The sequence below is a fragment of the Alosa sapidissima genome, chromosome 9 (assembly GCF_018492685.1).
Source record: "Alosa sapidissima isolate fAloSap1 chromosome 9, fAloSap1.pri, whole genome shotgun sequence".
Taxonomy (NCBI): domain Eukaryota; kingdom Metazoa; phylum Chordata; class Actinopteri; order Clupeiformes; family Clupeidae; genus Alosa; species Alosa sapidissima.
Window position 1 is genome coordinate 8,025,342 of NC_055965.1, and position 21,586 is coordinate 8,046,927.

Here is a 21,586-nt window from a genome sequence, read left to right on the forward strand (position 1 = left end):
AACCAATGAATGGGTCCGCAACCCATTTGTCAATATCCCGAATAGTCCTAACTTGTCAGCGCAGGAGGAAGGGCAGTTGATCGAAATTGCAAATGACGGTGGTCTTAAGAGTGTTTATAAGGAAACCTCTCTGGCGGGTTTTTGGATCAAAAACAAAGCAGAATATCCCGAGATAGCCGTAAAAGCGCTGAAAACGTTTCCCACCACGTATCTATGCGAGGCCGGGTTTTCGGCAATGACTGCAACTAAGACCAAATTGCGCAATCGACTGGACATTTCAAACACACTGAGGGTGTCACTGTCTTCCATCACCCCCAGATGGAAGCTTCTTGTTGCAGGGAAACAAGCAGGGCTTCCACTGATTATATTCGTAATGCACGTTTAGTTCCCATGTTTTGTTCCCATATTTTGTTAAGCATGTTCAGACATGTAGCTTTAAGTTGTTCAATATTCATAGTTCATATTGTTCAATTTTCACTTCTTCAAGTTCACGTTTTTCACAAGAGATCGTTACCTTCACTGTTCATACATAACTGGAGCTAGTTCTTTTCAAGTAATGCATGCACAACACATATGGAACATGGAACCCCCCCGCCGCCGGCCCGTGAAAAAAAAAATAGGAATCAAACCGGTCCATGGTACATAACAGGTTGGGGACCCCTGGCCTACGCCTTACAGTATCAAGCGGACTTAAACTGCCATATCGTGGCGAAAAGTTGTAATAACATTCACGCAGCTCCATGAGTCAAGGAAAGCGCGAATGAAGTAGCCACTTCTAAATGGGACCCACTACACAGTAGCTTAAGGTGTGTTGCTAAAGCAGCCATAATGAAATGAAGGTGTCATTGTTTGGATACTTCACACACACGTGCTTTTTAATTTCACAGACTACAACTACCAAGCTGGAATCAAAGCACATCGATTCCCCTCTCACACTTAAAACAAAATAAACAGGCGTCTCAGTCTCACGCATGTATAATATAGGCAAAACTGTATCAGACTTATCGCCAATACTGAAATGCAGCCATGATGATCATGATGATGAATATTTATTTTGGCTTTCTTTTAATCTTACTGAATTTGTAATTATGTATCGGCCGTTCTAATACCGATAGTATGTGGGTGCCTGTGTGTGTGCATGTGTATATGTGTGCACCGCCATCTACAGGCCAATGAGTGTACAGTCACTAAATGTACACATAACCTAATTGTTTTAGACCCCCCCATGAATGAAATTCTACGAAACTTGGCATACCCCCAGAGAATGCCAGGTCAATCATACACATAAAATTTGGTGCAGTTCTGAACATCTTAACTGAAGATAGGGGCGATTAAAGCAGAATAATATTGCATTTTCATTTTTTACCCGGGGGGGGTGCAAATCACAAATGAGTGATTATGGGCCAGGTTGATGTGGGCCCTTGAGACCAACATACCATAAAAGATTCTTCATGCCACGGTTCAGGTAGTTATTTAGGAAAAACTGTTTTTTTTGCGGTTCGGGGGGCCCAGCACGGGGGGTGGGGGGGTAGTGGTGGCCCCCGGGGACGAAACAATTTTTTCCCGTAAAAGTCTAGTGGGGCTACATACCCACCAAATTTCATGTACCCCGGTGGTTCGGTGTCTTTGATCTTTGAAAACAAAGGACAATGCTGAAAAACAATATTGGATGACCGTGGTCTTTTTGGACATCAGATGGCACTGCATTACAACCAAACCTGTTTCTGTAAAGGAAATCATTGTATGGCCACAGGAAAACTTAACCATCATCTATGAACACAGTTTGATACTCGATACACAAATGGTAATGTAAACTTTATGCAAAAGACGTAATTGTATTAAGACATGGTACCACAATGCCACCGTCTTAACTGGGCCTGAGCTCATTTAAATGGACTAAAGTAAAGTGGAAAACTGTCCTGTGGCTAGACCAATCAAAATATGTAATTCTTTTTGGAAATCATGGACTCCTCTGGGCTAAAGAACCAATCCAACTAATCCAACTTGTTACAGTGCTCATTTCAAAACCCAGCATCTGTGATGGTATGGAGGTGAATCAGGTCATACACACTATGCCATCCGTACCATACCCGAGTACGTTTGAACCCCAACGTCCGGTTCGTTTGACCAGTGTGATCGCTCCGTACCGTACCCGGGCACGGTACGCTTATCCGTGCCCAGGTCCGCTTGAGGAGGTGGACTATAGGGCACAGTACTGTACAGCAGCTCAACCGTGCCTGGGTCCGCTTGAGGAGGTGGACTATAGGGCACAGTACTGTACAGCAGCTCAACCGTGCCTGGGTCCGCTTGAGGAGGTGGACTATAGGGCACAGTACTGTACAGCAGCTCAACCGTGCCTGGGTAGCCTACAGTTTGATAGTGTGCAGTGTGAGTGCGGACCAAGAACGGGAGAGAACCGTACTCCGGCACGGTACAAGTGAGAGTGAGTACGTCCTATGCCTATGGTTGGCATCTATCACATCTGGCAAGGCACAATTTATTCTGAATGATGTACACAGGTTTTGAGCAACATATACTGCCATCCAGACAACGTACAGTATATTCGAGGGAAGATCTTGAATATGTCAGGAAAACATTCTGCACATAGTATAAAAGTATGGCTCCATACTAGAAGAGGCCAAGTGCTAAACTCTTGATATGTAAATAAATAGAGAGTTAAAATGATTTGTAAATCATAACATTCTGTTTTTATTCATATTTTACACCAACGTCCCAACTTGTTCGCCCCCTATTAAGTCAGGTTCTGCTCAAGGTGTCTTCCTGGAATATGGGAGTTTTTCCTTGCCACAGTTGCCATATAGCGTCATTTTGATGTCTGTATTAGGGATGTAACGATTACCAGTATAATGGTAAACCGCGATAAAAATGTTGACGATAACAATTACCGTTTTCATTTCAAATATCATGATTATCACGGATGATTAACACGGTGTGGAAACCGTGTGTTTAATCCTTTATTAGGCCTGGTACAATGAAACAAAACTGGTACCCTACTGATTCTGTTATCTACTTGATGGATTTAATTGTGGCACAAAGCCAAATATACTAACCTGACTCTCGCCAGATAAATTTAGTTCCGCCTAGCTCCACTCATCCATCTGGGACCAATCCATTGGAGTGTTGCTTCAGAAGGCTGGGCCTAATCAGAAAATGCTTGCATATGATTGAATAAGCCACTTGCCCGTCATCTATTACACTTGCCCGTCATCTATTGACGTGTTACTTCAACCACTCACATCGAAGCCAACCCGTGACGCTGATAACAGTCTCACAGTCGCTTCTACGCTATGTCACATCTATGAAACTCCCACCCTGCGTCCTGATTGGCTGTACCATAAAATCTGGTGCAGAAATCACTCTCAATGGAAGAGGTCCCAGATGGATGTGAGTGAAGCTAGGCGGAGCTAAGCAGAACGAAATTCATCTGGCGAGAGTCAGGTTACAATTATACATGACCAAGGAAAAAGTGAACGGGACAACACACAATGTCACGGTAACGTTATGCTATGAATTAAGAATGCTCAGCTCAGCCAGGTTTGTTTGTGCAGTCAGGATGTAGGCCTATGAATGTGAATGAAACTATGCCCTTCTCCAGTAGCAATAGGCCACCTTAAAATGCACCAGAATAAAAGAATCACATCTACTCAGTAACAATTTTTTACTCTCCCTCAGCACCCCCTCTATGAGCACCCCCAGATGAAAATGAGTTCCAGCGTCCCTGGTTAAATGGTTCACTTTTGATAATGTTTTGCCTATATTTTGTAATAGTAAATGCTGTCACACTTTTTGAAACTATTTCAGCCTATTAGTCCTTTCTGAACATATTGAACACACTTTTAAAAATATTGCGATAATACCGAAAACCGTGATAATTTTGGTCACTATAACCGTGGGGTTAAATTTTCATATCGTTACATCGCTAGTCTGTATACAGTAAAGGCATATAATCACAACACATACCAATAACATAGTAAGGCTAACCGCTTAGAGTCCACATCAACCGGGCCTAAGCATTTGTTAGCCTAAGCATTTGTTAGCAAAGCCTATATACTGCTAAGTATTTCTGATATATTGCTGATTGGATCATAAAGGGCCACAGCAATTAAGAGGAAAGACTGATTCTTCTCTATTATGGTGTTACATGTTCTTATCTATATTTCTGATATGTTGCTGATTGGATCATAAACGGCCACAGCAACAAAGAGGAATGACTGACTCTTCTCTAAGATTGTGTTACATATTATTTTCTATATTTCTGATATGTTGCTGATTGGATCATAAACGGCCACGGCAACAAAGAGGAATGACTGATAATGGCTGACTCTTCTCTATTATTGTGTTACATGCTCCAAATGTAAAGCACTTTGAGATGCACTCTGTGTATGAAAGGTGCTATACAAAAAAAGCTTATTATTATTATATTAGGCCTATTATTGTTCAGAATTGGGGTTGTATACATACAAGCGCAGTTGTGACTTTTTGTGTACTGTACATCTCTGATACAGAAGGCTATGAGATGTAACAGGCAGGTCAGCATAGTTGATCTGTTGACTGTTTGTAGGTTTATGGCATGTCTTATAGGCAGAGAAACGCTGTTGCTCACAAACACTGTCCACTTTATCAACAGTCATTGTAGTGATGAAGGAATAGCCTATATTAAATAAACAGATATAGAAGGTTTGCAAAGTGACTTCATGATCTTTTTAAAGACTACTTTATACTGTTTTCAAAATACAAAACTGCAGTATGTTATTTTGATACATGGTGTGGCTACTGTGTTTTGTAGTTTATTTTGATACACTTAAAATTAGGACATTTCTATCAGCATGCTTCAGGTGACACGAATGCAAAAAAAAACATGGGACACAACATATCTTTCCTTGATATTATGACTGACATAAGATATATGTATAAGCATGATCATCACATCATACCTTTCCAGATATGGGTAGCCTATACTGCCTTGAAAACGACATAGCCTAGTGCAGGGGTAGGCAAACTGCAGCCCGCGGGCCAGATCCAGCCCGCCATGCACTTTAATCCGGCCCGCCGAGCATATTATTAGGTTATCAGACTGCTCGTTATTTTTTTTTCCTGCGATAGAGACAACGTTGGCTAGCTTTACTGCAAACTGCTGTTTTCTCTTCTTGTAGAACATTTACAATGTCAATGTCAAAACATCATGATACATACAGATGATAGGCCTACTCTTTGTTATCTCCTTTGCAGCAGATCGAATTTGAACGTTATGCTACTCCATTTAATTGGGAACGTGTGTGAGCGCTCACAAGAGGGGAAGAGAGCGGCAGGTACCAGCTGGCTTGTCATTGTTGATAATTGATATCTCCTTCTTATAAGAAACTTTTAAAAGGAAATCATGGAGGCAACAGTTCCCACCACTGACCATTTATAAACTACTGGTTAGAGGGCACAGCCATAGGTACAGCACTAGCCATAGTGGAGCGGAGCCAGCAGATCATTGAGAACTAAATGTGAATTGTTCTTAAAGCGACAGTGCACCATCTATAAATTTGTTAAACAGCATCAAATTAGCCGTATTTTTTTAAACAATTAATATTTTAAAACAAAATTACTTTTGATACTAACTGATAGGCTATAAAAATGTATTTTTTTGTGTGTTGTGTTGGGGGGTTGGGGGTATGGCATCGCCACCTGCTGGACAGCAGAGCGAACTGTGTCCCTGACTTGTATCAGCTGGTCCAGGCTACTACATCGCCACCTACTGGACATCAGAGCGAACTGTGTCCCTGAACTGCATCAGCTGGTCCAGGCTACTATATCGCCACCTACTGGACATCAGAGCGAACTGTGTCCCTGAACTGCATCAGCTGGTCCAGTCTACTACATCGCCACCTGCTGGACATCAGAGCGAACTGTGTCCCTGACTTGTATCAGCTGGTCCAGGCCACTCTTCAGCTGCTTGGCCAGCTCCCGGATCTTTCTGGCAAACTTGGTCTCCGAGCCCTTCTTGAGCTGCTCCTTGTCCTCCTTGGAGAAGCAGATGTCCATGCTCATTGCGAACAGTGTGTACATGTTCCACAACAGCTGTATTGATTCAGGAACAATGTTTTGGAGGAAGTGAGGAAGAGGAAGAGGAAGTGATTTAACAAAGCATTGGCACATGTTCCATTTTGACAAGTTATGAAACAAGCTAATCACAGTTTACAATCACAATTTCAGGATTAACCTATAATGAAACAGGATTACGTCTGGACATGTAACATATCAAAACCTACCAAGTGAATCTGAAACGTGAGTCAGCTCATCTTGTGCGGTTTGAAGTCGGGCTGCCACCTCGCAGAGCCTTTTGGCAAACTTGTTCTCTTTGCCCTCCTTCAGGCGCTGGTTGTCCTTCTTGCTGTAGAAGGTGCCGATGCCCCCTGCGAACCCTCGGAGGAGGTCAGACGACGTGCCCGCCACGCCCAGCCCTAAAACCACCTCCCCGGACAGCCCCAGCATGCTGGCCACTCGGCTGGTGTCCATGTTGACGCCTTTTAAGATGGAGAGGTGGTTCCGTCCGATGTGCTCCATCCCCGTGTAGATGAACTGGAGGCAGCTCTCGATGTCCTCCAGCTTCTTGCGGTAGTCCTGCACCAGGGCCCCCAGCGCCCTCTTGTCGTGGTCGATGGCCACCTTGTTCTTGATTTCTGGGTGAGCCTTGGTGAGTCTGCCTGCCGCAAGCACTCCTACGCCCACCGCCGTGATGGCCAGTGAGATGCCCATGGTGAAGGGGGCCAGCACGATGCCCGTCATGGCCACAGCGCTGCCCACGGCCCTCCTTGTGCCACCGGTGGCGCCCGCTGCCTTCAACTTGCCGTAGGCCTTGCTGATGTGGTCAGCGGTCCTGTTCATTTCGCCGATGTGATTCTGCAAGGTTACTCCGTGGGTGGACATGAGGTGCCAGTACAGCTGAACAGCTCTCTGGACACGGTGGACTTTCTCAGCCAACATTCTGAGACAGACGGAGAGAATGCATTGACATATGAGACTTTTATTTTGTTTTCCCAACACACCACATACCTTTGTGAAATATATTTCATAGGCATGTAATGACTACTGGGCTTTTAATCCATGTTTATGAAGGTGGATCTTAACTGGTAATTGAGAAACAGTACGAATTTCATTTCATTTCATTCATATATACCTAGGGGGCATAACCAATCAAAATGTACTGCAAGTTGGATCAAAGCATGTGTGAAATGAATGAATAATAATAATAATAATAATAATAATACCTTGGACTTATATAGCCCCTTTCATGGTACCCAAGGTCGCTTTACAACGCATGGATGGGGGGACCTCACTAGTAACCACCACCAATGTGTAGCACCCACCTGGGTGATCGGCTTGGCAGCCATTATAGGCCAGAACGCTCACCACACACCAGCTTGAGGTGAAGAGTGAGGGAGTGAATGAGCCAATTACAGTGGGGGATGATTAGGGGGCCAGATTGAATGAGCCAGGTTGGGAATTTAGCCAGGACACCGGGGAATCCCTTACTCTTACGATAAGTGCCATGGGATCTTTAATGACCTCAGTGAGTCAGGACCTCGGTTTAACGTCTCATCCGAAGGACGGCATCTCCTACAGTGCAGTGTGCCCGTCACAGCACTGGGGCATTGGGATCGATCTTTTTTGGCCAGAGGGAAGAGTGCCACCTACTGGCCACCCACCAACACCACTTCCAGCAGCAACCTAGTTTTCCAATGAGGTCTCCCATCCAAGTACTAACCAGGCCCACACCTGCATATATCACATTATGTGGACTAGCTTACTTTCAACAACAGCCATATGGTACCTACCTAAGCTCTGTGTCTGGAGACTGGGACATTTTCTCCCATGCTGAAAGACAATCAGAACACTCTAAGTTGTTATCGTTGTCAACAGATTTGAGGAGGGTGTTATATTTGATAAGAGCACATTTCTGAGTTGATAACTGTCGGCCCCATTGTGAGGCCTATAGGACTTCACTTTGTGAGCGCTGGTGACTGGCCTTGTGCAGTGCAAATATGTTCTGTAGTGTTCATGGTCATTAACTGGCTCACATCTATTATCTCCCAGCCGCCATACTGATAAAGACACTTCATGGGCTTTAGCTTTTGTTAGTGATGATGGAGGTTAGTTTGATTTGACACTCACATTTCACAGTTCTCCACCACGCCATGAGTTCCTCATTACTTTGAGACTGGGGGAAAAATATATATAGGAGGTATGTATCCATTCCAAACGGTCACATCATTTCAACCCCATTGATTTGTCCAACATTTAGGAGAAATGTTAAAAGAAAAAGCAAAATGAATAGTCAAATAATTGTTGGTGTCAACATTTGCACTACTGCAGCTGCCAAGCTTATGCCCATGTTTCTGGAAAACCAAAAATGTCACACTCTTTCTTATATGATCATATCTGGTTGTGCCATGCTGATACAAGCTATTACACACTACAGAATATCAGAAAAAGTCAACAAAAATCTGTTCAATTATCAATCTTCCTATGTCTTGGTTTGCACATTACATTTAAAGGGAGGCGGTAAATAGGCTAACATATGAAATTGATTGCACTATTGCATACTCTTTTTTCATGACTATAACACATTTCTTCAGGACAAAACAAAATACATTTCAAACCAGCCTTGGCTTAAGAATGAAACCCAAAATGCTCATTTCCAGGATTGTTACCATGAACTGTACCATGACACGCTGAGATTCAAGCGAATCTCTTCTTTGGGGTCTTGGGAGTGAGCTGGACCCAGATGGTTGATAGCCAGGTACGGGGAGATAGGGCCCAGGTGGTTGATAGCCAGGTACGGGAGGATTGGGCCCAGGTGGTTGATAGCCAGGTACGGAAGGATAGGGCCCAGATGGTTGATAGCCAGGTACGGGAGGATAGGGCCCAGGTGGTTGATAGCCAGGTACGGGAGGATAAAATGGGCTGAAGCCAGAGGCAGTAAGTGGTGGGGCTGTAGCCTAGTGTTTGTGAAAAGAGAGTTATGAAACATTGACATTTTGTCTCAATGAGGTGACGTTTGTATGTTTGTTTGACCCAGTTTTCCTGTTGGCTGAGTCTGTCTGTGTCTGTCTCAACAGATCTCACCAGGAAATTATGATTTCCTCCCACTGTCATAGACGTCTGAAGATCGCCTACAAAAAGGAACCAAAGCTGCCATCTTTGCCCATATAAGGAGATCCGGGTGTTAATTAATGCTAACTACCTATGGCAAGTTGCATTATGAGTTAGCTCTGGGGTAGCAAAGATCAAAGTGTGCCGTCTTCACGTACCTAAGATCACAGTATCCACTCGAAGGCAGAGAACAAAATTGTGTAGAGCAAAACGTCTGCATATCCGATTTCTTAGTCCCCGTGAGAGTTTAACAGGTACGATAATTCAAAATCTCCATGTTATTTTCCCGTAGAAAAAAATCTCAAGATACCGGTGTTACCAGAGATACGGTTTCTGAGATTCTGAGTTTCCAGGGCGGAGTTTAGCGTGAATATTTATGAACGGAGGATGTCGTGCACGAGTGCCTAGACGCCCATTGCTGAAGCGTGAATGAAATGGAACTGAAAATGTTGTCAAAGAAAGTAGAAGACCACAGCGTTTTAACATGTTTTTGGATGTTGTCATGTGTTATTAATGGAAAGTATGACTATGTCATGTTTGAGTTTAGATGCAATTTGGTAGATGCAAATAACAATGTTGTTATCTTGTGTCCCAGCCAGTCAAACAAAACTTTGTGTCAGATTCAGTGGGTCGTCGCTTACCATTAAGGATATTGGCGATTTTTTCACAGTAGGCCTTGATGGTGGTCCTAGCCTAGCTAGGCTATTATGTTTTTATCGTTTTGATTGTAGCCTAGCCTCTGTGCATCTGTAGTGATGTTAGCCCAGGCAGCAACATAGCCTACATCAGATTGACCCACTGTATAGCCTACAACACAAATGTCTATGCAATAAAGCCCATGTTGCCTGTGTATGTCCTAACTCTGAACAAATGGTATCCTGTCATTGCCCTCATGCACATGTGATATGTTATTATGACCGCCGCGCAGCAAAGCGGCGGTCATAGGTTTAGTCAGATTTTTTTTTTTTTTTTTTTTTTTTCGCATGTCCAAATTTCCGTCAAGGATTCCCGGGACACTGAAAGACCGGGGTACACGAAACATGGTGGGCATGTAACCCCACATGGATAGCATGGAACCATCGTTTTTCGTTTGGATCTGTAGCCCCCCGCTGGACTGGACCCCCCGAAAGGAGGGTAGGGCAGACACAGTTTTCTGTGAATATCTCGAGAACCGTAGGGTTTAGGAGGACCATTTTTTTTGTATGTTGATCTCAAGGGGCCATGTCAACCCATTCCATAACCACTCATTTCATGTATAGCGCCACCTAGATAAACACAAAAAAGTAAAAATGAGGTGTTGTAATCGCAGGTATCTGTGACCTGACATAGTCAAAACTGCACGAAATTGGAAGTGTAGGATCATTATGACACCCTCTGAATGCACACCAAGTTTTGTGGAATTCCGTTCATGGGGGGCCACACAATAAATTAATTTATGTTATTATACACCAACTGGCCTGTAGGTGGCCGGAGACAGTTTTCTGTGAATATCTTGAGAACCGTAGGGCCTAGGAGGTCCACCTTTTTTTGTATGTTTGTCTTAAGGGGGCATGTCAACCCATCCCATTACCACTTATTTCATGTATAGCGCCACCTAGTTAAAAATTAAAAAGCAAAAAATTAGGTGTTTTCATCACAATATCTCTGGCTGACATGGTCAAAACTGCACGAAATTGAAAGTGTAGGATCATTATGACACTTTCCGAATGCATGCCAAGTTTTGTGAACTTTCGTTCATGGGGGGCCTTACAATAAAATGATTTATGTGTACATTTAGTGACCGTACACCAAGGATTCCTGGGACACTGAAAGACCGGGGTACACGAAACTTGGTGGGCATGTAACCCCACATGGATAGCATGGAACCATCGTTTTTCGTTTTGATCTGTAGCCCCGCCGCTGGACTGGACCCCCCGAAAGGTAGGGCAGACAGTTTTCTGTGAATATCTAGGGCCTAGGGTGACCAATTTTTTCTGTATGTTTGCCTCCAGGGGTCATGTTAACCCATTCCATGTGCACACATGTGCATAAACAGATACACACATGCATTCACAGTAATCATATGTATGACACATACTCACACAGTAGACATATGTACGCATGCATGCACAAACACACATACGCAGACAAACACACAAGCACGCACACACACACACACACACACACACACAAACATAAACGTGTGCACGCACACATGCACACAATTCAAGAATTTCTCAGAATTATGAACAGGCAAGATAGGGGTGGGGTTGTATAAAATTTATTTTACATGTGAAATCTATGAACTAATCATGTTTTGGTACTTGTTGTCTAGCAGATACCAGTGAGAATTGAGTGTGGATAATGCAATTTAGTGAGACAGTTAGAATCATATAGGCCTTTCAGCGTGATTTATTTTTGTCGAAAAAATGTGCTGGACTGGGCGGCGGTCATATTTTGTACCGCTCTGCGGTACATCTAGTTCTGAAACATAATCTATAGGAATTACTACACATAACTAAACACACAAAAAGTTGTAAAAACAATTTATTAGTGGGTTTGATCCAGCAAGCCCACGGCATGGTAGGGAGCAAGCCCACTATTGTTCTTCTTAAGTTTACTTTATTTATTTATTTATTTATTTATTATTCCTGTTCACTCACTTTTTGTACTAAAAGTAAGAAAATAATTCTGTGGAAATGCATGGATTCCAGTTGCTGCTACTGGAAGAAACTGGAATCCATGCATTTCCACTGAATTATTTTTGGAATCTGATCCCTTATCATACCTGTTCATTCTTACTCGTCGCTCGACTTATCGGGACTAAATTCAAGATGTCTGCAAACGCTAAACTTCGTGAAGATACTGTCTGTATAAATCGTCTTGTAAGTAAACTACCAGTGCTTTTTCAAAGTTCTCAATGTCTTGTTTTAAATGTCAGGGCCCTCGGAAGTCTACCAATGAAGTGTGGAGATACATTGAGCGTCGTAAATGGTGTAAAACAGTGATTTATTTGCATGGCTAGCCCGATGCCGAAGCACCACCATTGAAAAAGCTGTTGGTAGCATCGGCTAACTAGCGCCAGATTTTGGAGTGCAGGGGACAAGCCGAGATGGGCTATGAGACATACGTTCACAGTCGGTATCATGTTTTAATACACTTTAGGTCAATATCACACCGGAATTCTCCTTTAATGCAGATAACTTTTGATCCGTGTGCCCGATTTTCATAAATTAGGTACCGTTGGAATCCTTGGATGAAGCCGAGTTCCACGCCCCTGATCAAACCCACTCTTGCAGTTCTTCGGAACCGCAATTCTAGTTGTATTAGTTATTTACAGCCAGGGCACATAAACTGTCCTTCAGTGTCAGGCCAGTTTACACATTCAGTGGTAGGCCTACCAGCCCTGGCAGCAATCACATTTTATCTTCAAGACAAAAAACATTGGCTTGACATCAGTATTAACTTAAAGTTAAACAATATTATCATACCAAAATACCCACAGAGTATTGTGTGCAAGGATAAGGATATACAAAATAAAGTTTGGGTAATCAGCCTTCAAAGGGCAGAAATGGGGTGCCCTGTCTATCTATTGTACAGCAGTTTATTCTTTTCAATTTTAATTTTACATTGTAAGAGGGAGTCTGGCAAAGTTAGCCTAATATTCTTAGGGAATAGAACATAAGAGCAGATTTGGTCGAAAATGTAAATTCATAGGCATATGCATATAGAACAGCATGATATGAGCCTGTCTGGCATCAAATACACGAGTGGAGTGGTGTGTTTTGGTGAGTGCTGGTGAACATATTTTCATCACAGCAGGCAACTAAGTAACTTGTCATCTTGATGATACACTACAATAAGAAATCAATAATTCATATTATAAGGAACATAAACATAATTCTGTTGTCTGTTTCTCTGTTCCTACCTGAAGGACCTAACTGTTCCTACCTAAACTTTCAAAGCGATAAGACCTTCTCAAAATGCCATTAACTCAATTAAGAGTGTATGGGCTTTGATTTTGGAAACGTTATTTTAAGGTAAAAACTCTTCAGGGGTCCTTTATGCATCACATGACTCATTTGGGGTTTTGAAGGGCCAGATTACTACCTGTTATAATCAGCCCATATGTAGTCATTCACCTCAATCTGATGAACTTTACGTTATAGTCCCCCCCCCCCCCCCCCCCATCATCCTCATTGAGCACATAGGTTCTTGTAAAGTACTACTTAATTGCATTTGTAACCATTAGCTTTTGAATATACAGATTCTATATGACCATACCCCACATTAATAACATTAACCCATTCATCTTGTGTATCTGAAGGACTTCTGTAAGTAGGCATCATCCATGTACAGCTAGACAGTGTTTGTAAGGTAATAAAGCATATTGACTTAATGTAGTTATGACCTTTATGGATAAACATAACCAATATACTGTAAGTGCATGGCCCATATTGATGCCCTGCTTCTGTAATGGTACAATGATTGTATAAAACAAGTTTTATTATTTCACAAGACTCCAAGATATCAGAATGTCCAATAAAGCATGCCTTAATGATCTGTTTTGGCAACAGAGGTAGCTGGGCATTGTATTGCAGCACAAGTAAATTTGTCAAACTAGGCTAGCTAACATGTTTGTGTAGGCAAGCATGCATGACCAAACCTCGAAACTCATTGGACATCACACACAAAAAAACAGATGATGTACTGACACTTAAAAGACATCTACCATGATGTCCCACTGACATTACAACTTTAAGTGCTAAATAGCCCATTTAAACAGGGCTAAATTAAAGTAATGACAATTTGATAGGCTGTAGGATAGCCTGCCTGTCTAGGCTACACAAGATCAAAACATATACGCCAAATTGCATAATCGTACACTTACTCGACCACCAGTGGTCGTCGAAATTGTTACGTTTTTCCACAATAACCCATATTAACATTCAAAAACGTGTTAAAATTGCTGTAGTCTTCTAGCTTCTTTACCAACATTTTCAGTTCCATTTGAGTCACTCTTCATGAATGCTCTCTAGGCGCGAGCGCACGACAACCTCCGTTTATAAATATTCACGCTAAACTCCACCTGACTCCACCCATGGAAACCCAGAATCTCAGAAACCGTATATCTGGTAACACCGGATCTCCTTATTTGGGCAAAGATTTTGTAGGCGAACTTCAGAGGTCCATATGTTTACCTGTAAAGGGTGAGTTTCTGTGTCCAGGAGAGCTTCCTCGTAACTCGGTGGCTGCAGGTCCCCTCCGCTCCAAACATTCTGATAGGACGGTGGGGGCGGTGGGGCTGCCCATCCTCTCTGAGAAACCAGACAGAGCACACTCACATGCTCAAGCTCAACGTTACAGTTCTCCTTCAGAGCTGACCGCTTGATGTTGAGGTTAAATACGAGCCCATTAAGTGGACGAAAAAGTAAATGTCAACTGGAATGGTCAGGTGAATTTGTGAATCTGATTGCCAAATTTCAGAATGTAGTTTTGGTATCAAAATGTCATATCTTTTCTCAGAGATGGTCTCAATGATGTGCTTAAAGTCAAGTCAAATTCTTACAGTTTGTGCATGATTACATGATATAATTATTTTTAATACTGTAGCCTAATGGTGGATAATCTATATATCATTGGTGAAGTATGATATTTCTGAAGTGTTAAAGATTTTAAAAAAAAAATACCAGAACTGTACAGAACCGAAAACTCGTGGTGTACGAGTCAATGTCCGTGTGGGAGTCACGGGTGACCCGAGCGACAAACACTCTCCAAAGTGTTGAGTCTGCTCCCTCTGGCAAAACTTTGACTGTTTTCACTGCGGGTTTCACACGTTTGATGAATGCTGAGTAGTTGGGCAGGTGGTCAGATTGTCCTATGTGAGGGACGGCTTTGTATGCATCAGCCATGTATAGACATTGACTCCTCTAGTGTATTTAGTGTGCTTAGTGATTTTGCAAAACTAGCAGGTGTAGTATGTTCATAGGGAGAACCTTGATGAGTGGAATGCTTTTGGAAGAGCTAGACTCAAAAAAGTAAAGCTATTGAATTTTTTCTATTGAAAATTGGAAAATAGGCAGAGCTACAGTAGATAGACGTAGCAGGTGTAGTATGTGTGGAGTGATGTTGAAAGCGCAAAGAAACAAGCTATTGATTTTTCCCCAGTAAAGATTTATGAAAAATAGGCTAAGTACAACTAGGTTAAGTACAACCATGGGGAGACCCTTGATGTGTCGAGGGATTTTGGAAGCACTAGACTCAAAAAGATAGAAGCTATTGAATTATTTCTCAAATAAAAATGAATGAAAAAAAGACCAAGAAATATTTTCTCAAACTAGCAATTGTAGTATGCTCATAGGAAGACCCTAGATGTCTGGAGTGGTTTTGGCAGCAATAAACTCAAAAAGAGTGAAGTTATTGAAATATTTTCCCAGTAAAAATGTGTTAAAATTCAAATTTGGCCAAGGAAGATTTTCTTAAACTAATTGGTGTAGTGTGAGCAAAAGGAGATGTTGGATGTGTGGAGTGATTTTGGTGGCACCTAGAATTAATAAGAGTGAAGTGTGAAACTATTGAAAATTATCTTTGTATCTACTTTTGGTCTTGCACTTTGTAGACGGTCCCTAGATGCCCGGCTGAAAGCAGAACACGTTACTTATCGATGGGTTGTAGCTTGTTTTCTACCTTACTATGGTTAGATAGAGGTGTTTATTGTGATAAATGGGGTGAGCCTTCTCTCTTCTCAATATAAATGGTGTACGAAGTGGGCTGGCTTGCTATGGAGCCATTCAAGGCATGCCCAGTGCCTGTAGTATGAACCCCACCGGGAACCCCTAGGTTAGGTTGACCCTTGTGTGTGGAACCCCAGATATGGATGAGGCATGACTTTACAGGGCAGGAGAAGTGTGTCAGGGGGGATATGTGAAGGATACTTATGTCTTTATGTACAACATTCATTTGCATGCATCCTGAAGCGGAGGGCTCTGTGACTGTGCAGTCTCAGTGCAGTTGAATATGTCCTCTGACTGAGATAGAATGGTAAAAGAAAGTCATCATAATGAAATAGTCATCTAAATGATGACTTTATTTAACATAAACATAAACCGGTTTTGATCAAGACAATTACTTTAGGTCCCTACAGGAAGGTTATTTCTTCCCAGGTGGACTACACTATGACAATATTACCATGATATCGTCATTTTATAGCCCAAAATACAGTTGAATTTGTAGATGTATCAGAGAATAACTAAGTCAAGCTTAATTTAATTCATATTTTAATAGTTCATAGTTTAAAAGACTTGTAATGAAATAAGAAGTTTTTAAAGAAAACATGGATTTTACAGCATTTTCCACCCCCCACCACCTTTTTTTTACTTTTTCCTAAATGTCTATTATTTAGACCATTTTAAGTAAGACAACTGCATTAAAACATGTTTTAAGTATATTCATTCATGCAGTAAAGGGTTAAAACGTTTAGCCTAGGATTTATTGAACCACAAAATGCGAATCTGGCAATTTCTTTCCAATTTTAGGCTACCGAAGTATAGTCACGGTTAGGCTATATATTTGTTTTATCAAGTTGTTAAATGTTATGTTATTGAAGTTTTAAAAAAATTAGCGGATGTTTGGCAGACATTAGAATGTAAAAATAGTGGTCCATCCTACTTCTCAAAAGTCCACCCTGGAAAAATTCTGGCTACGCCACTGGATCGGAGCATTTCGGTCGGTGCCATAAAATCATCGACGTTCAGTGCCCAGGCAGGCCCAATGTTACATAAATGTCTTACCCCTGCCATATCACTGGATAGAGATGTCAGATGAAGAGTATTCCAAGCAGTTTACGGGCAAGTCCACTTTAGCCAAGTGAAGGTACTAGAGCGGCTCATGTTTTAAATGTGCCGTGGATGGTGACAAACTTCCGTCATTCTTCTTCTCACAGTCATAGCAGTAGCCTTCGGTGCGTTCTTCATGCGCATGGAAAAACATAATTTCTCAGAGAAAACATCATCATTCACGTCACTTCATGTGGGAAACTGGGGGAAGGTTTTATTTGAGTTGCCCAGTTGGGAGCTCGTCGTCACTTTTGTCGTCACTTTGTAGTTAATTTGTACTCATTGTGGACTTTCATGTCCAACCATTTTAATGTGAACTTGGGAATTTGCCGTTTTTGTCACTTGAAAGATGCATTTCCTTCTTTCCCAAGCGTCTTACACCATATACAAATACCGTAAGCAAAAGTTGTTTATTTAAAATTAGTGAGCATAGCACATGAAGACTCGCTGTGGAGAAAACAACGTAACCTACTGTAGGCTAATTACAAAGGCAGTCCCTGATATTCCCAGGTGGCATGAACGGAGCAGTAGTCTCTGTCTAGAGCCGATTTAGTAATTTGCCCAGACTTGTTGCGATCAGAATACTGAAATTCAGGAAGATGATCCAGTGCAAGATGAGTAACGTGTTGCCTCCACACACAATAGGCTACACTCCCAACATTGCTCAACCATGTTGGCTACAACCCCAATTCCAGGGAAGGAGTGGGACACAGAATAGTATGGGAAGCTCGAGCGTCCTGTCCCGACGGGAAGCTCGAGCGGCCTGTCCCGACTTCTCGGAAACATCCTCTAAAAGTATTGTCTTGTGTAGCCTTCAGAGAACGTTCCTGGTGTGATGTTCAATACTCGACTAACTGAGATGTTATAATAATAAATCACGGAGACTTTGTTATGCATGACCATCACTTTATCAAAACCCAATACTGAACTCGTATCTCTTGTTATACAGGTAACATTCCCTGAAGGATTAATTAAGGTTGACACAGAGGGGGGAATTCTCCCAATGTGCGTAAGGGCGCGTAAGTAAAACCACGCCCATTTTACTCTGCGCGAATTCTCCCCTTGGCTTAAATCTGTCATTTACGCGTGATAGAGGGAGTTATGCGTTTAAGTAGCAAGCCCAAAAGCTGGGCGTTTCTTATACAACTCTTACGCGCATTTTGCCATGGCTTAGCATGGCAAAAGCACCTTTCCAGCTAACTACGCGCTCCGGAGGGCTGTATTAAGGTCGAGGGCCACTGCGTAGTGAAACAGCATATTGCTCGATGTCGGCAGTAGGCCTAGTTCTAAATACATGTAGGCTACACAGAACGTTACAAATGATCATTACAGCAGCCTGTCACATTTGGTGCTTAATATGCTGATACAGCTTCATGTTTTCCCCCATTACAGTGGCACACGGTGGCATATTTCTCGACATTACTTTATCCATGAGACTACATTGTTAAATAGTGAAAACCCCGTTATAATCACCCACTTTGGATATTGGAGCTTACCACTGTCTATCTTCAGTTTTAACTTAACGTGAAGTTAGTCAATCCCAGAGCCATTTCTTTCCAATTTGACCGAAGTCATCCATACATTTGCACAGACTTCTGGACTAGCGTTTATATTCGCATGTCTCTTGATTCGTTTGTAATAGAGACTGGTATTGTTATTATCCCAGTCTCTCACAACACGACAATTGAAATTTTCTCAACAGTGAGTTTTTAATTTATGGATCTACTCACCTCAAGCACGTCTTGACTCATTACCAACCTCAAAGCAAAAGTGAAATTTCGTGAAGTCATTTTTTTGTTATGCTATGCGATTGATAACATTTTACTGTAGGCCCGATTCAGTTCACCTTGCTTACGTTTTCAAAATCAAAGACTGGTTTGTGTTCTTTCTGGATTTAAATGGCATTCAGAAGGCCAATGAGATTGAGAAAGTCCACGTTCCACGTTTTCATATCAACCTAAATTAAGGAGGTGGTGGATCAGTCTGGTTCTATTTTAAACTAGAAAATGTAATTTCGAGGAAATTACCAGTGCATTAAAAAGCAAAACATACATTAACATAAAATGCAAAACAAACTTTTATTTGGAAACAGTTGTGGGCAGAGGAAACAGTTGGCGGGAGTCATAGTTGATGACAACTGACAGTTGGAATGGCTGAATAGTTCAATAAGGGCTAAGTGTGCCAAATTCACGTACCAGAGATCACAGTATCCACTCGAAGGCAGAGGACAAAAGTGTGTGTGGGAAAACATCTGCATTTCCGATTTTGTCGTCCCTGCGAGATTTTAACAGGTGTGATAATTCCAAATCCCCATGTTATTTTCCCATAGGAAAAATCTCAAGAGATTTCCAAGTTCCAATATGCAAGTAACAAATACATCTCTTGAATTCCTACAGTTGCAGAGTGTTTGTATTTTACAGAACTGCAAACATTCAAACATAATCCCAGAGGAACCATGTCAACTGACAAGGTAATATTACACAATTTCATACAAATAATAGATTATTGCACAATTGCCATAAACTCCGTATACAGGTAGGGTGCAGCTGGATAAGCACCCCATTCTCCCTATTGCAGTTAGTTTGCCATCAAAATGATTTTGAAGCTGTTAAGGTAAGAATTTGCATTGCTGCCTTTAATCTATTCAGAATAACACAGTATACAGTAGGCTTATGGAATTGCTCTTTTTAATACAGCATGCACATTCCAAAAGAGTACTGCTGAGTGCATTTCTGTTTCCCTGTATGTTAGCAGTAGTCAAAGCTTCGTAGAAAGCAGAATTCTTATCAATGAAATATTACTCAAGTTGAATTAAAATACATAATGTAGATAAGACTGATACTTTTATTATGACCGCCGCGCAGCGAAGCGGCGGTCATATAGGTTTAGTCAGATTTTTTTTGATTTTTTCTTTTTCGCATGCCCAAATTTCCGTCAATGATTCCCGGGACACTGAAAGACCGGGGTACACGAAACTTGGTGGGCATGTAACCCCACATGGATAGCATGGAACCATCGTTTTTCGTTTTGATCTGTAGCCCCCCCGCTGGACTGGACCCCCGAAAGGAGGGTAGGGCAGACACAGTTTTCTGTGAATATCTCGAAAACCGTAGGGTTTAGGAGGACCTTTTTTTTTTTGTATGTTGATCTCAAGGGGCCATGTCAACCCATTCCATAACCACTCATTTCATGTATAGCGCCACCTAGTTAAACACAAAAAAGTAAAAATGAGGTGTTGTAATTGAAGGTATCTGTGACCTAACATAGTCAAAACTGCACGAAATTGGAAGTGTAGGATCATTATGACACCCTCTGTATGCACGCCAAGTTTTGTGGAATTCCGTTCATGGGGGGCCACACAATAAATTAATTTATGTTACTATACACCAACTGGCCTGTAGGTGGCCGGAGACAGTTTTCTGTGAATATCTCGAGAACCGTAGGGCCTAGGAGGTCCACCTTTTTTATGTATGTTGGTCTTAAGGGGGCATGTCAACCCATCCCATTACCACTTATTTCATGTATAGCGCCACCTAGTTAAAAATTAAAAAGCAAAAAATTAGGTGTTTTCATCACAATATCTCTGGCTGACAAGGTCAAAACTGCACGAAATTAAAAGTGTAGGATCATTATGACACCCTCCGAATGCATGCCAAGTTTTGTGTACTTTCGTTCATGGGGGGCCTTACAATAAAATAATTTATGTGTACATTTAGTGACGTACACCAACAAGGATTCCCGGGACACTGAAAGACCGGGGTACACAAAACTTGGTGGACATGTACCCCCACATGGATAGCATGGAACGTCATTCTTCGTTTTGATCTGTAGCCCCCCCCCCCCCCCCCCCCCCGCTGGACTGGACCCCCCGAAAGGAGGGTAGGGCAGACACAGTTCTCTGTGAATATCTTGAGAACTGTAGGGCCTAGGATGACCAATTTTTTCCATATGTTTGCCTCCAGGGGTCATGTTAACCCATTCCATGTGCACACATGTGCATAAACAGATACACACGCACACACATACATTTACAGTAATCATACGTATGACACATACTCACATAGTAGACATATGTACGCATGCATGCACATGCACAAACACACATACGCAGGCAAACACACAAGCACGCACATACACACACACACACACACACCCACACACATAAACAAAAATTTGTACACGCACACATGCACACAATTCAAGAATTTTTCCCGTCATCTACTCCCTGAATTTTTGGTCATTGATACCCGGGACACCGAACCACCGGGGTACATGAAATTTGGTGGGTATGTAGCCCCACTAGACTTTTACGGAAAAATTTCATTTACGGAAAAATTTCATTTCATTAGGATTAGGATCTAGTTTGTTAGTTACCGTTTTGTCATAACTCCCTGATGCATTTTTGCATTTAGAATAGCCAGAGCGTGTATATCTCAATCGGAAAATTAAACAATATCGGGTGCCTATGGACTAGGCTGGGTGAACCTGCCCGCTATTTATTTTTTGATTTCTTAAAAGATTGAGCTTGGTCTGATGAAAGCCAGACTAGCCATGGACCTCAGTTAAACAATGCAAGGGAACATGAATCAGCCTATATTTGCACTAACAAT

General features: G+C 42.0%; 1 protein-coding gene and 1 long non-coding RNA gene across 3 annotated transcripts in view; one reads left to right on the forward strand and one right to left on the reverse strand.

Moving 5' to 3' along the window:
* Positions 1–8,955, forward strand: part of LOC121718247 — a 24,496-nt gene extending 15,541 nt beyond the window's left edge. Inside the window, exon 3 of one of the 2 annotated variants that reach the window (XR_006033889.1) lies at positions 8,903–8,955. This is a non-coding gene — a long non-coding RNA (uncharacterized LOC121718247). The other variant, XR_006033890.1, reaches the window with a different exon arrangement.
* On the reverse strand, positions 5,730–17,124 carry LOC121718199. Its single transcript, XM_042103116.1, has 7 exons — positions 16,932–17,124; positions 14,343–14,459; positions 8,721–9,008; positions 8,182–8,227; positions 7,845–7,884; positions 6,279–6,994; positions 5,730–6,087 (listed from the first exon to the last, which is right to left on the reverse strand). Exons 1-7 carry the CDS (start codon positions 16,938–16,940, stop codon positions 5,906–5,908), a joined length of 1,398 nt encoding a protein of 465 aa, XP_041959050.1. The 5' UTR covers positions 16,941–17,124; the 3' UTR covers positions 5,730–5,905.
* Between the last annotated feature and the right edge of the window lie 4,462 nt (positions 17,125–21,586).